Genomic DNA, 16,789 nt, shown 5'->3' with positions numbered 1-16,789 from the left:
GGAATTACAGATAATGTTTTTCACATTATCTTTAACCCCTAAACATTATTCATCTAATTCTACTAATTGTGTGAAGCAAATCCGAGATAACTCATTAGAATTGACATTCAACAAGTGTGGTGTTTATTAATTCTAGAGTGACTGTGTAACTAAGTCATTATTACATAAATAACAGTGTGGCAATGTTTCATATTATTCCAAGGGTCATACTGTTCATGAGGGGGCCCCTTAATAATTTCTTTCTTGTAGGGGGTCCTTAGTTTAGAAAAAAAAAAAAAACTAAGAACCACTTTGCCACAGTATTTTTAGTCGTAGTCCTTCTGTTCCTTTCGTATTAGTTTCTTTACCTCTCGAAACATCTCTCTGTTCTTTCTTTGTGAGCTAAATTCTTGTGTTTTCCATTCCATACCCACAACCCAGTCTGATTCACTGATCCTAGATTCATATAAATACATATGAGTGTACCAGCAGACTCTCTCTCTCTCTCTCTCTCTGTGTGTGTGTGTGTGTGTGTGTGTGTGTGTCTCTCTTTGGAGGCGAGTCATCTCCATTTTCAGTAACCCATCCAGCAGTCTCTGTTGGCCATAGTGTTGTGTAAAGCTGTCCACTGGTGCGGTGTGGAGAGAATGACGGTGTGTAATAATCCCTCTGTCGCTTATTTCTTGTATAACTGACCTGTTGGTTTGCAGCAGTGCTGACTGGCTGGCTGTTTGACTTAATGGCTGTTTTGCTGCCTGACTGAAGCAGGTAACTCCCGCTGGAAGCGCCTGTTCTCTCTCTCGAGGGGAAGCTGCGTAAACATGACTGCTTGATGCAACCATTGCTTTCTCCTGTGTTACCCTTTGTTGCTCCTCTGTAGTAATAAATCAACATGCGGTGGAGTGCAGGGTGGAGCTGATATTTTGCAGGTTTTGAAATTAATTATACCCATCGTACCACAATTTGTAGCTACTTAGACGTCTCCATAGACGCAACGTTCTTATATACATGATATATGCTACTACTACTGCTATACATGCATTACTAACTGCTACTAACGCATGATCTTCTTGTATTGGCCTGACGAATTAAAATCGTTTCACATCACACAATTTCCTATGTTGTGTTATGAAGGGATATAAACTTTGTCATGTCATATATACAAACTGCATTCAAACTGAATCTGCATGTCTCTGTGCTGATGTGCAAGTTAAGGCCAAGCAGCATTTGATACTTTAGTTTAGCTTGTCCTTCATATCCGGGGCAGTTCCAGAGTAATCATTAATAATTGATTGTCTGTGTGAAGCAGTAACTAACAAAGGATGACAACAAAAGCTTAGTACTATACAGACACTGTATATACAAAAAGTATGTATATAGACCTATATATATAAAAAGTGTTATAGTATAGGCTATAGATGTTTCTCAATTACTGCAATATATAATTGTTAATATTATTATTAAGTATTATAGTATATTAATGACACAATTTTAAGTATATTATAAAGAAGTATTATAGTATATTAACGTTAATACTACATGTATTTTATTACAAAGTATTATATTAAAAGGTTTAGTCAGCGAGATGCAAAAAAACCCACAGAATATTTTCGACAATTCTACAGCGTCAAAATAAGAGAAGCTCTAATAATATAGCATTTGTTGAGCTAGACCAAAATTAAAGTATAATGATGTTTACCAGGAAGTAAAACCCCAAAATGTAGTCTATTTAGTTCTATGTGAAAGATTTTGAGAAGCCCTTACTCTTGTTTCTCCTGTTTCCAAGCCGATAGGGGACAGGGTTGCTTCATTTGAAATAAACACTCAGCCTGCACACCTTTTACTTGACAGCAATTTGTGACCATTAATATCCCACTGACATAATGTGCCCATTACCGGACAGGTTGTCAGCCTGACATTGATGCCAGCTCAGTGTAGGTGTTGAAGGCTTCCAGATGTCGCTGTGCTAAACCCACTACTGCTTAAACATCAGGTTGTGTCGTTGAACCTTACTGCCTCTTGTTCATCGACAGGATGCCGTGATCTGGTTTCCTTAAGCCCACCTGCGTCAGAGGAGGGAGATAAACTAGAGAAATATATGTAGCTGGTTATGGTACATAATGGAGATGTATCCACACTTATTTTAATGCATTTCCGTCCTCCAGCACATTATTTTCAATGTTCTTTGGTCTTTGATGTCATTCTCTTAGTCATCCAGCTACTCTTTTCCTATCTTTAACGTATATATGTCAGACATGTAGGTGTTGTTTATCTTTGTTCTGTGTCATTTCTTTGCAAGCAGCCATAGCCGCAAACGTCATTCTCGTAGCTCTCTGCTTTCAACAAGTGATCTTTTCTAGTCAAACCTCCGGAGACAGATGTTTTCCAGTGGAATTGGCTTGTTTGTTTTTCAACAGGTCACTTAGGAGCAAAAATTGGAACAGCTATCTCTTAAGTGGGATATTTCGTTGAGTTTTTTTTCCAACTAAAACATCTGTCAAAGTAGAGGAAAAAAGAAAACGCAAATGTGCTCGAAATCTCACCATTTCCATGCCCCCCCACCCACACACGAGCACACCACCGTGCTCCTGCATGGTGTGTTTAACACACGCACACCCACATTTGCACTGCGCAGTGTAACCTGATTGGGAGTGGGGGGAGTTTGTAACTTCACCAGCAGATTGTCTCTGGTGCACAATTGGATGAATGGTGTGGATCCGCCAGTTTCCTGTGCTGTTGTTACACTGCAAAGAATATCTGTCATAACAAGCCATGTATAGTCTGGCACAGTTTCAGTTACACCTTCTTAATGCAAGTTTGAGGGAGAAAAACCCAGACAGAGCTAATAACCCTCAGAGACACATTTATTTCGGGCACTGATCCTCTCATTAGACGACGGTGATCAATAGTCCAAATTGCTAAGAAGTGGTGGGTACTCCTGTGTGATGGACACTTTCTGCAGCGTGCAGCCCACAGCCTGCATTTCTCTCTCTCGTCCTCGCTCTCTGTCTGCCTCGATCTCTCGCTCTCTCTTTCTCGGTCAGCTCTTATTATCCCAATCCATCTCCTGCCGTGCCTTTACATCACTATTTACCACTTATCTTCCCTCTGCTGCCCCCCCCCCCCCCCCCTTCTCTCATTATTTGCTCTGCCTTCTCTACTCCCCTTGACATGCATCTCTCCTCAGATGCCGCCTTGTTTACCTGAGTGTTAGTTTAGAGTTTCTCCGCTGGGCGGGTTAGCGAGCCGTCATGATTTCATCAATGTGAATCAGTCAGCCCCGATAAGACGTGACCCAGATGGGATCTCCAGCTCTTTTTTATACAGCCATCCATCATGGCCATGTAGCCCCATAAGCTCCCTCTCACGGTATAATGCCTGTCAGTCTGCGTATGAAAGAAATGTGTCATGTAGCTTCGGAGCACTCGCTAGAAAAACTCGGTGCCCTGTATAAAAGACTAACAGCGTTTGTTTTTCTCATCTAGCAGCCCCCAGTTCCTGTGTGGTGCTTCGTCTTTTTTATTTTATTTTTGGACATTAACTCCTGGGCAGATGTTTCAGGACACACACAAACACACTCACTGGCTCACACACTCATAAACAAAAGCGCTCCTAGAATATTCCTCCAGGGACTGACGATGGTCAATAATGACTTTATTGTGACCTTTGTGAACTTTCATGTGCCAATAATAAGCCCACAGGGACGTTATGTGGACCACATTACACTGCTGTTTTTGCAGTATCTCTTTTGAGGGAATACTTTGACATTCTGGGAAATACTCTTGTTCAATTTCTTTAATTGATTAAATGAGAAGATCATTGCGACTATCATGTCAGCACAGAGGCTAACACCAGCAGCTGGCTACTGTAGCTTATAGCACAAAGTCTGGTAACACTGGGAAACAGCTAAGCTGGCTCAGTCTAAAGGTGACACAATCCACCTCCTAAACCATTTAAGCTCACTAATCACATGTTGTATCTGGTTTGTTACCTGTACTAAAACTAAGGTTATACACACGGACTGTTTCTTGAACAGACACAGTACTTTCCCATGTTGTTTTGAGCCTTTTTTGACAAAATAATATTTTTGTTAGATTGATTTCTTTGGACCGAGCTAGTCTAGCTGTTACTGGAGTCTGTGGTGAATTGTGGTGATTTTGTTTAGTAATTATTAATAACCATGTCATGTGTTACGATGTATAGTATGTCGTTTTAGCTCATATCCCAGCACACCATAATATTTACTTTTATGCTTCCCTTATAATCCTATAAGGATTTATTGTGTCTTTGTTGTATTTAGTGGTATTCCAGTGACATATAGACATTCACACTTATATTCACGAGGCTGTATATAAAGATTGATGACTTGACGTCCCCACCAAAGTGAAGCCAAAGTGCCTTGATCACCACCTGGTGGCTGACCTATCATAAATCCTGCCTCCTCCATGTTTGTGGATGAGGTATTGACTAAATAGAAAATTTAAGTACAAAAACATGTGAGATACATTTTCTCAAGGATGGTTGTTCTTATCACACTGATGTTTGTTCAAGTGCAAATTTTTCTTGTAAGTTTAGCTTTAATTAGTTATTTGATGGTATAAATAAACGAGGTGAAATGTCATGATGACAGCTTTAACAGATTGGTCTAGCGTATGTATCGGTGGCACCTCGATACCGTCGCTCCATCTGCCAATCGCTGGCTCCAAATTTGCAGCCATGATATTCTGGCTTCATATCTGGATAGTTAGAGCGAGGGGAGACGCATCATCCTTCTTTATATAGGAATCAGTAACTTTATATACTGTCTATGCACACAGAGAGGGTTCAGTACGCAGTATTTTGTACCATACAGAGACACCTTTTCCAGTTGTTGAAGTTGGATTTTACCTATAGGTTACTTTGTTTGGAATTGTGCTTTTTTATACTATATATATTATGTGTGTGTGTGTGTGTGTGTGTGTGTGTGTGTGTGTGTGTGTGTGTTTATACTTGTGTGAACCACTTTGCAACAACAACTGCCCGTTTGAGCCCACACACTTTCTGTAGCAGAGCCAGCAGGAGATTTCTTTAGAAACCATCCCATCCTGCCAGTGTGTGTGTGTGTGTGTGTGTGTGTGTGTGTGTGTGTGTGTGTGTGTGTGTGTGTGTCAAAAAGCAGATCTGCTGCCCTGCTATGTTCTCATATCTCCTCTTGACAACTCTTACAGGATGTGTTCTTCACATTTTGCCTCGAGGTAAAGACAGGTTTGAAAACAAAGCACACAGCACGAAACAAAAGCAAAGGAGCCAAGTAAATGAGTGAGCAATGAAAATTCAAACAGATTCACTGTGTTCACACACACAAACGATATTGCAACACCTCAATGCATTTTCCTCAAAGCAGGCACTGGTTGTCACTTTATCGATCTCTCCTCACAAGCCTTTTGGTTCTGCATCTTAATCCCCGTCCTTACTAACACGCCTGAAAACACCAAACTCCCAAAGTAGTGTGGAAGCCAGGCGTATTTGTAGCACAATTGATGTGTTTTCCGATGAAAACGTATAAATATGGACTAAGCCTATGTGGTGAATATAGGACACACGCTTCTCAGATACATTTTGCTGTGTGAAATGACAATTATTTGCCGTAGATTTGATCAACTTTAATTAATGTTGAATCTGTGAATCAGCCAAATTACAAAATACACCTCTTGGCTGTTGTCTCATTAATGTTTTGTCTATGTGCTGCCGTCTCACTTCATAGACCAAAGATGCACAATTATACACAACTGTGGTTAGTTTGAAATGTCTGCTATTTGTTGCTACTAACACCAAACCACTGGATCAAACCGATTCCCTAATGTCGCGTGTGTGTGTGTGTGTGTGTGTGTGTGTGTGTGTGTGTGTGTGTGTAATTAACCGCTGTGCCATCTTGCTACAGCGAGCAGCAAAATAAAACGGTTACATCAGAACTTGTGACAGTGAGAAAGACTGGGCGCCAGCTCCCAGGTCAGCGGTCTAATTACACCTCAGAGAGAGTGATTTAGGTTCAGCTGCAGAGGTTGAGGAGCTGCAGACGGATGGAGGAGAGAGCACAGGCTGAGGACGAGAGTTGTTAGAAGAGTGGACAGTTTGGGGCATGGAGTGAAAAGAGAGGGAGAAGTTTCAATTAAGATTGAAATTAAACACCATCCCCACGAGTTGCTCTCTTGCTTTCTCTGCGATTGCACAAGCAGCTTGGACCTTTACCGTTGCTGTTTTTTGCTCCAGCCTCATTCTTTGGAGTCATGTATACCTTTAGGATCGAAGCAAGGGCAGGCTTAGTCATAGACGGCATCTACTTGCATGGATTTGAACAGAAAACAATGCAACACCTTCAGTCTGTTGCATACAGTTGTTTACACAACAGGAACGCTGTGTGTCCTAAAAAGTCTCTCCTTCTAAGGAAAATGAGCAAGATCCTGTTACATAAGAACATTCTGATCATCCTCACATCTACTCCGGCACTTCAGGATTAAGATTTTGGATTGAGGTTTATGGTTTATGGTTAGATTAAGGTCTAGGCCGGGGTTGAAGTTGGGTTTAAGCGTTTGAAGATTAATGATAAAAATCTACAATCCTGAACAAATTAAGTTTATGCAGCAGTGAGGATATCTATGATATCTATTGTTTCTGAACGCAACAAAACAATTAAGATACATGGAATGATAGTTTAAACTGCACTACACAGCGACAGTGGATCTCCGTGGGCTTCATGTGTGTGTGTGTGCGTGCGCAAGAGGAATGCTGCTGCGGTTCAGTAGGAGGAGGGGGGGGGGACTCCATGGGCAGGAGCACCCAGGGGTTAACGAGCGGTGTGAGAAAAACAGGCAGATTTTGAGAGGGAGGGGGGAGGGAAGCATGCACACGCCCACACACACACACGCACACACACACACACACACACACACACACACACACACACACACACACACACACACACACACACACACACATGCAAACACTCTTGAATCCCAGAGGAAGCTGAAGATGGTCGGGCCCATGAGAGCAGGCAGCTCCTGTTGGTTTTAAACTGGGAAAAAATCCTAGCAGCAGGTGTCAATACATGTTGATCAGTTTTGTGACGTTATTAAGAAAAATCTGTGTGTAACAAACAGAAATGTGAATACATGTTTTTAAAAATCTTATTTTGGCACAAACAGAATAGATAGGAGGCTCAAGCTGTTGTAAAACTGTCTTAAACCTTGTTCCCCTTTTTACGAGAAATGCAGAAAATATTGAAAACCAGTCAGTCTTAACCAGTAGATGTAGATGATTAGATGTTGGTGTGTGGTTGCTGGCCTGAGAACTGTCTCCTTCCCCTCTGGACCTGTCCTGTAATCCCACTAGCATGGACCGGTCACTAAAATGTAACATGACAGTACTGACCCAAACACCTGCCATTTCCTACACACACACTCACATGGACCCAGTGGACTCCTTTCTGTCCAAAGGCCCTTCTCACGCAAATAGAGTAGGCAGGCAAGATCCCCTCTCAGCCTATTTATCAGAGGGAGGGGGGTTTGAGAGAGGGGACAGACAGCGTGGACCCCCTCTATTGTTCTGGCTGGGTTTAAAGTATGGGGGGGCAGGGATGGAACTAGGGATAGGATGGGAATTGGAGACCCCAACAATGCCACCAAGCCCCCCACTGCTCCTCCTGCTTATGAGCATGACCTGCTCTGACAGAGCCGGGACAGACCCCAACAAGAGGGGGAAATATAACATAATAAAACTGCCCGAACTGGACTTCCATTGGATGTGAATGTAACCTATAGGCTAGTCCTGGATTAGACCTGTCATTTAAATTCAACCTCCAGTAAAAGTGGAGCTGAAGTGGAGTCAAACATGTCAAAGTCGAGCCAAGCTGTTGAACTCCTGTCAAGCTACACAGAGCCTCCTCCTGACCTGGATACCTGCTATATGAGCTGTTGTGATGAGTTATGATGAGCTGGGAAGTCATGTGGGCTCTGCTAGTGTTTCACAAGACAGGTACGACAGTGGATTGGTCAGAGTGTGTGTGTATATATATATATATACAGTATATAAATATATATATACCAAAAAGAGTCAAGCACCATTCGAGAGCTATATGAGAAGCAGAGTCGGTACAAAACAGCAGTGACCTGAACTCACAGCTGCACCACAACCACCCACATGTAGTCTCTAAAGGGTTGTCCCTTCTAACTTGTATACACAAGTGCACACATTACCAGATGTGGTCGGCTGCAGGTATTTGAAGAATTTAGTTACTTCAAGTGAATCTTCTCATGAGTGTCTACATTTTGATAGTGAAGTGATAACAATGTAATATAATACATACTGCAATATACATGCACCATTGGAAGGTAGCCTATGAGCACACGTATGTACATGGAGAATCTTTTTTAAATGTCTTCTTTTGTGCTGTTCAGTTACTATGACAAAATCGATGACATGAAGGATGAAACTGTCAACCTCAAACTTCGCGTCTTTTTTTGTTCCACAGCTGACACGTTTGTTACCCTCAAATGTGTGTGTGTGTGTGTCCAGCTGTGCCTTATTCCCCTCTCTCTTCATAGTGGAGCTTACAGCAGACCTCTTTGTATGCCAGTTTAGAGCAGGGTGAGAGGTGAAGAGCAGTTTGTTCATAATGGATTATTGATTGGTCTAGGAATACACTGGCTGTGCACTGTGTGTGTGTGTGTGTGTGTGTGTGTGTGTGTGTGTGTGTGTGTGTGTGTGTGTGTGTGTGTGTGTGTGTGTGTGTGTGTGTGTGTGTGTGTGTGTGTGTGTGTGTGTGTGTGTTTAAGACTCCATACCATCCCCTCTGTCGCACTCTGTGCACTGAATGTCTCCACTTTATCAGCAACTGTACAGAGGATAGTGAGGTTTTTTGTGAAGTGTAAAATGCTCCGTAAAGCAGTGTGTGTGTGTGTGTGTGTGTGTGTGTGTGTGTGCAGCTCTCTGTATGGGCCGTTAAGCTTTCAATGCTGCCTGTATGAAACACTGTTAAAAGCCCACAGTGTGCTCGTGTAGACTTTCAAAAGCTGTGTGTGGACAACATTAAAAGCCCCTTCTGTTTTGCTTCATGATTCCTCAGTTTTCCTGCATGTATGTGTGTGTGTGTGTGTGTGTGTGTGTGTGTGTGTGTGTGTGTGTGTGTGTGTGTGTGTGTGTGTGTGTGTGTGTGTGTTTAAACAGAGGGTCCACTCTTTATTTTTCCCCCCACTGTGTATTTCTTTCTCACATGCTTGTCTGTGTCTGTGCTGCTGGGAGTGAAACAGATCCCACCACGGCTGACGGATGTCCCACACGAGGACGACCTGCAGTGATTATCACTGATAGGGTGACAGTGTGAGTGAGTCAGTGTGTTATGAAAGCCAATCTCTGCACCCTTGGGTGCGGCAGATTTGTGTCATGGCTGCCTCTGAGATGGTTGCTATGATGAAGGCGCTCCCTGGCTGGATGACAGTGTTTCTGTCGCAGAAGGCTTAGCACCTTCTGCTAAACCTGTGTGTGAGTCTCTGTTAAACACCAGCTGTTTAAAAAGTAGACTGCAGGAACTCTATTTTTTTTTTTACCTGAACACATTTTTTTCACATTCTTGCACCAGATGTTTTGTGCAAGGTGAATCTGTAGCCTCTAGAGGGGGCAGTTGAGCGGATTGCAATAAAGAGTGTAATAGAGAGAGTCAAACCCAGATTGCAGTACATCTAAACATGCTTAGACATATACAGTTATGATCTCTAAAATAAACATTATTATATTGTAAACAGCAAACATTTATTCAGAGCTGGCCTAGTATACTGCTTCATAATATATAACATATATCCAACTTATATTTTAGGTCAGATGTCTGGCTTTGTGACAGTGCCAAATTTTGAATACTAATACAAAACAGAAAAACCTGACATGCGTGAACAGGTCCTCTGCTGGCCTGCACGCACAGTTTGACACTGTTTGTTTCCACATCCACTACAGATGTGGACCTCAGGAGTCTCCGATACAGAAATAGAGCAGCTCTCTGCAAAGGTTGTGCGTGGTCGGGAAAACAAGAGCGGATTTCCTCCTCTTCTCGTCGGACTTCAGTTCAGTGTTGAGAAAGCGGAACAGCGAATGCTGAAGATTCAAGGAAAGAGAGAGGGTGGGGGTGTTTCAATCATTATCAGCAGTGTATACCACTCACTCCCTGTGACTCATGGAAGGACAGCTTAAGTGTCCATTAATGGCATGTCTGATAGACAGGCATTCCTGAGTAGGGTCAGATAGATCTCTGCAAGAAAAGAAGACAACTGTTTCCGTCAGAATGCAGCTTTAAAACACAATAAACTAAGAAATAAAACTCACATTTTTACTCCAACTTCAGCTACACACCAGCTCCAGTCTTATTAATCATTGTGTGTATGTGAGATTAATTAGCTGGAGGATGTCAATGGCAGTCAAGGTTTACAAACTGGACTGTTTCTGCCAGCCACAGGAAAGACTTTATATCCATTTATTGGCCTTTAATAGAGCTTTGATGCCTCTTCTCTTTTTTGATGACTCTGATGATTGGTAATCTTGTCTGTCTCTTCTGGACAGTTTCTCCCTCCTTAAGCCAATTTGTCTTTTTTCCCCCCCTCTTTGGCCTGGCGATGTGGAGCCTGCATTGTTTCCCTTCTGGTGGCTAATCTTATTACATTTCAATTTGCACATGACTGTCTGGTAGATGACAGGCTTACTGCTGAAAACCCCCCACCCTCCTTTTCCTCCCAGCCCTCCTGGCCCCAAATCAGCAAAGCCATTTAATAGGAAATAAGATCATTATCCTCTGCTTTTAGCACCAGGACTGCAAGAAGCTACTAACTTATATGAGTGATATTTGGAACAATGCGGAGACAAAACTACAGTGGATGGATGAATGGAGCTGAGCGTCTTCCATCATCACCTGATTCTCATATCATGTCATGTGTTGGCTGTTACTCACTCATGCTTCCTTGTTCCCCAAATGAAGAGGTGCATTAAGTTTATGGCTCTTTAAAATTCTCTCTTTGGGGTTTTATGCCTCATATATCTTATCTTATAGAGCGTCTTATATATTGAGGCAGAGAAATAAGTCCGATCAGACACTGTAGCTGTGTGACGTTTAAATACTGTTCATAACATAAGTCAGTATGGTGTTATGGGTTTAGAATAATGAAGCAGTCCCTCCAGGAAAGGACGTAGCAGCCACTTTGAGCTTAAGGCTAAATGTCAATGTTAGTATGCTATTAAGCTACCTTGGACAATGCTAACATGCTAATATTTAGTAGACAGTTTCTTTACCATAACATTTTTTCCGATCCTCAAAGTGATTATAATTCATCCTGAGGGGGACGTGAATGTGTTTGTAGTAGTCTATGCAATAACTGTTGAGATTTTTCACTTAAAACAACAAATGTGAATCTTGTGGAGGCACTAGAGCAAGTGTGGGGAACCTTTTTCCTATCAAGGGCCTTTTCCATTTTGTATCACATTCTTCACAGGCCAAAGTAAATTATTCAACACATACATCACACTGACCTAATGCATTGGAAGGGACAGCTTCTCTTTGGTTTGTTGTCTGATGTCAGATGGTAGTGATGACAACGATGATGCCACTGGCAGCTGGTGTTGCCACAAAAAACCTGCCCAAAGAAATCCTCAATTTATCAGTGCCCTGCTTGGCTTAGACAGCAATGCATCCCTCTTGTGAAACTCTGAGTTGATTCCATGACCAAAACGTCCTGGTTTGGTACTGGCTATATCTGTTGTTTCATTGCAGGCTAGAAAAAGAACTGGAAATTACTGGTAATGTCCTTGAGTTTGTGTTTTTTTTTTCAATATCTTGTGTCATGTCAGTATTTCTTGTTGGGCACTGAAACGCTGCAGATAAGCTTTACCTTTATCCAAGTGCATTTGTCTTTGCTACTCATCTAGTTTGACATGTTTCCAGCTGTCATGAGGCTCCAGAATCTTTTCATTACAGGGAGCACACCAGACATGAAGTATTTTACTTCAACAAAAAAACAATTGTTTGTCCATTTCTCTTGTCATTTCCCTTAGTCTGACTTTACGCCTCTACTTTTACTCTCCTCTTGACAGTTAGCCATAAGGCTTGTCATCAAGTAACAGTGTTTCATCCACCCTGACCTGACAGGCATACAGCTGGAAGGGACGACTGAGAAGGACATTTTAGTCTATTGTTTTATGTTATTTTCCTTTATTGCAGAAACAATTAATTGCTGTCATTTTCATATGTCTTAGTCTTGTGTCCTGTATACGCAGGACAGAGGTTCTCTGCCTCTGCACGGGAGGAAAAGTAAGAGGATCACCACAGTCATTAGAATTTGTTCTCTGAGAAACGTGGGTGTACATGGAAATTTTAATGGCAATCCATTCAGTCTGGACCAAACCTGACTGTCACTGTGATCTACACATTAATACTGCTTGCATGGTTTTCAAAAGCAAGCAGAAATAGTGAGCTTCTATTTTTTCTTAAGATCTACATGGATAGACTCTTATAGGTCTCTATCTAATTATACATTTTGTTTCAGAGTAATGTCAGCCACAGCTGCACCTCTGGCTAGAGCAGTACTTGTTCACTGGAAGCCTGGGCTTACTTAACACTCCAGGAGGAAGCATGGTGAACCATTGCGGCTGCGCTGCATTTCAATATCATAAATCATTCTAGAAAGATAGGTTGCTCTATTGCAGGGTAGTCATTTTCAGTGTGCAAGTTTAAGACATATGATTGTTCTTGTGCTAACTTCCCTCCTCCACCACCTTATCCTCTTATGATTATGATCAATTATCCACTTATAATTAGAGCCTGGCAGTAACTCAGCTTATGGGCCCTGGCACTTTATATAATAGCCTGTAATAATGCTGTCACTCACGTTTCATATAGTCCACACTTTCAGGCTCGAGCATCTGCTGAAATGAATACTCTAGTTTCCTGTGGAAAATTCTTTTCATGTTTCAAAGTTGTGATCTTTATCTGAGAGGAATTTAGAAATTGCTTCTAATTTTATACGTTCAAAAAACGTGTCTGCTGTCATAGAGAAAAGAAGAAAGACGTGATTAACCTCTAGTTATTCTTAGTGAGAATATTATGTTAATCCGCAGCAAGAAATGACAATAGGTCGCAATACAGAAATGTAGACGAAACATGACAACTTTGGCAAATGCACAGCATAGTACAATTTAATTTATGTATATAATTACAGCAGATGTCGTTGACAACTGAATATCGAAATATTCCACCCATATAAAATTAGTGTCCTTTTATCACCCTGTCTCTTTCTCTTTCCGTTTGACTCTCTCCCCAATGCCATTCAACTCCCGTTTGAGAAACAGTACAAAGCAAACTGTCTGAAGAGCCACTTCCTGTTGTGTACTTAAGATCCCTGTCATGTGATAGTGTCAGTTGAGGCGGGTGTGTGAGGCCAGTATGGGGAGGGAGTACTGTGGCACTGCTGATCTTGCTGATGTGAACATGACGCCCCCCTCACCACCACCCTGATTGTGTAAAGTGTCAACTCAGCCAGTGTGGTATCAGAGCGCCGGAGCCCTGCACTACTCATGCACATTCACAACACACACACACATGTACGCTCGTAGTGGTGGTGTGTGTGCAGTTCTATCCTTGTAGACACGGTGGACTTTATTCATGACAACAGTCCGTCAAATATGTAAATCTTCACAAAAAACTCAAACTCATAGTTTACACCACATTTTGGGGGATTTACAAAGATGTATCCACAACATGGGTACATATGACTGTTACTACTGATTCAATGAATGAATACAAACATGAAATTCACAGATTTAGGGTTTGGTTATGGTTGAGTCTAATAGAACATTTTCACTTCACAAATTGCTTGTGAATTAGCATTTGCAGTCTCAAACCTGTAAGGGACTTGATCACCAACCTGAAGTCTTGGTTTACCCTCCTTTTAATTCACAGATACATTAACAGACAAACATATGCTGGTCTACTTCATGACACATACACTCCATAGGCAAATGCAACCATCTTTCATGCAAATGGTAACTGAATGTGGCTGGAAACTGAATTTGTTTTAAAAAATACTGCAGAATCACTAATATCTTCCATTTGTCTCTTTTCTCACATTCCTCCCCACCTACTATCTCCCACCACCTCTCTCTTTGTTCTTTATTCACAGGTGGATGATATACATGCAGGCTGCACTACAGAGAGCTCACTGTTACATGACCTGAAAGCTGCTGATACACAAAAAAACAGAGGATGAAGGAGAGACGCCAGTGACATGAATAATAGAAGTTTGGTGAATTAGCTGCGCTGACACAGAAACCTCTCGAAACTTCCTGCCACTGACATAATGATGACCTGAAACTGAGGGGGAGAACTTTCACTTCATTCTGAGAAAGAAAATCTCAGGTTTCCATTTTGTTCTAGGCCTCTGTTCGCCTGAAAATAGGTTCAACATCTTTGTAAATGTTCAATGACAGTGCTCGTTGAAGATGGATTGATGGTGTGGCACTGGAGGGAGTGCTGAATGAGCTGCTGCGTTAGCGGTTGGATTTCCGAATGACTGGAGGCAGATAGCATTTTAACTGATCAACCAGGGCGCTCTAGACACCCCTAGATGTCCAACTGCAGATAGCAGAGTTTTCAAGTTTTTTTCAGCTTGTGAGAGGCCAGAAAGATATAGCAGATTAGTACCATGAATACTAGAGACAATATGGAGGTGATGGAGACCCAGGCTGGAGGTCAAAAGGAAAAGCTCTTGAGAGACAAGGCCAATCCTGCGAATGAGATTGAGGGTGAGGATGACAAAATCCCTGGGAGTTTCGACTGCACTGTCTGCGGACGCAGCTTCCCCTTCCTCAGCTCTTTGTCGCAGCATATGAGACGCCACACTGGTGCACGTCCTTACAAATGCCCCTACTGTGACCACAGGGCCTCTCAGAAAGGCAACCTCAAAGTTCACATTCGCAGCCATAAACTGGGCACGCTCTCTAGCCATCACTCCAATGAGGATGAAGAAGGTGGGGCTGAGGAGGAGGAGATGAGTGTGTCTGAGGGTCTCGATGGAGGTACGAGTCCAACTAAAAGTAGCTCTGCCTGCAACCGGATGATCAATGGGGATAGTGTTGAGGAGAGCCGGAGGAAAGTGCCTGCAAGGAGCATGAAAAGAGAGAAGTCTGTTACTGACCAGCGGCCTTACTGTTGCCGTCTCTGCGGCTATGAGGCCCAGCGAGAAGATCAGCTCCTCAGCCACATTGAAAAGGTCCACATTACTGCAGACGCAGAAGAAGAGACTGCTGTTAAGGAAGAGGCTGTGACTGAACCTGATGCCAACCCAGCCCAGGCTGATGGGTCCTTCCCCTGTGAGACCTGTGGCCAAATCTTCAGCCAAGCCTGGTTTCTGAAGTCGCACATGAAGAAACACGCAGGGGTCCTGGACCACTGCTGTCGTATTTGTGGACGACGGTTCCGCGAAGCTTGGTTCCTCAAATCTCACATGAAAACACACAACACCAAATCTAGGTCACGGTCAAAAGCAGAATCAGCTGAGCATCCGGCCACCATCAACGATGTAGCCCAGGATCCTGATATTGTTTCTGGCTCTGTAACATCCATCTATCAAATGTGCTCTAAATGTGGGAACCTGTTTCACACCAAAGAGAGCCTGAGAGTCCATGAAAAGGTTCATGGTGTCAACTGTGGCAGGAAATCCCAGAGCCAATGCAGAGCCAGTGATGATGAGGACTCACCAGCTGCTAAAAGACGTTTTCTTGACTATTTAAACATCCGACCTGTTGAGGAAAAGACCCTGGACAAAGACAAGGAAGGGGAGACAATTCTGGGGCAAAGGATTCTTGAGCTAGATCCAGTTTGCAGCTACCAGGCCTGGCAATTAGCCACTAAAGGAAGAGTTGTGGAGCCAGTGGAGCCTAGTTTCAAGGCCTCATATGGGGGAGGAAGTATGGGGGAGGATGCCCTTGCTGGAGCCGCTGTGGTCTTTGAGAAGGCGAGCCGTCGTTATGTCCTTCAAGGTCAGGAGAAGCGCAGCTCAGGCAGACGCAGCAGCTCTGGGTTGGGAAGTCATGGCTCTTCAGGGGACCGGACGCCAGAGAACCTCAGCGACTCCGAGTACCGGCCATCGTCTCGCCATGACCGACGACGGTCATCCCAGTCGCAGTCTTCCTCCAAGTACAACGAGTGCTTTGAGTGCGGGAAGGTGTTTCGCAGTCGTCACCAGATGATGGTCCACCAGCGGGTCCACAGGAAGGACGGAGGCAGGGCGTCCGCAGGGGACAAGGAAAGAACCGCAAGGGATGACCGATGGGGCTCCACCAGTGATCCAGAGTCAGGCTCCCCCAGTCGGCCCTGCACCCCAGGGTACGGAGACTCTCCACCGGCCTCTACCCTGGGAGATCAGGCCTCAGAGATGGGTAGTGCAAACTCTGGAGGGCTTTCAGGTTAGTCAACAACATCTTTCTTTGTTCTGTCTTAATGCTGTGTCATTTTCATTAACTTTATTATCATCTATAACTAAACTAAACTTACGGTTGGTAAATGTTTGTGATTTGGGAAAGTATTTAGGAATTTTGCACTCTTTCAGTCTTTTCATCACAAACAGTTTAAATGAAGAATGTTTAATTGTAATGGTTGATCATAGCATCATGTGATCTTTTGTATGTAGTGGGTTTTTCCTGTTAAACAATTAATTGAATGTCAGAGCACTAAAGATTGCTTTATTAAAATCACTGATGAGGCCATTTTTACAATCGTTATCTAATTTGATTTAATTTTCTCACA

At 42.9% G+C, this 16,789-nt stretch overlaps 1 protein-coding gene across 5 annotated transcripts in view; it reads left to right on the top strand.

The window, feature by feature from the left end:
* Window positions 1–16,789, top strand: part of LOC117776890 (zinc finger protein 516-like) — a 45,796-nt gene that overhangs the window by 14,868 nt on the left and 14,139 nt on the right. For all 5 annotated transcript variants that reach the window (XM_034611259.1, XM_034611262.1, XM_034611260.1 and 2 more), the window contains exon 2: window positions 14,166–16,449. In XM_034611259.1, coding sequence (XP_034467150.1) covers window positions 14,688–16,449 — 1,762 coding nt within the window. In that variant the 5' untranslated portion in view covers window positions 14,166–14,687. The remainder of the gene's footprint in view (window positions 1–14,165; window positions 16,450–16,789) is intronic.

Source organism: Hippoglossus hippoglossus, chromosome 16, assembly GCF_009819705.1.
Source record: "Hippoglossus hippoglossus isolate fHipHip1 chromosome 16, fHipHip1.pri, whole genome shotgun sequence".
Classification (NCBI taxonomy): domain Eukaryota; kingdom Metazoa; phylum Chordata; class Actinopteri; order Pleuronectiformes; family Pleuronectidae; genus Hippoglossus; species Hippoglossus hippoglossus.
This window is presented reverse-complemented; position numbering and strand designations above follow the sequence as displayed.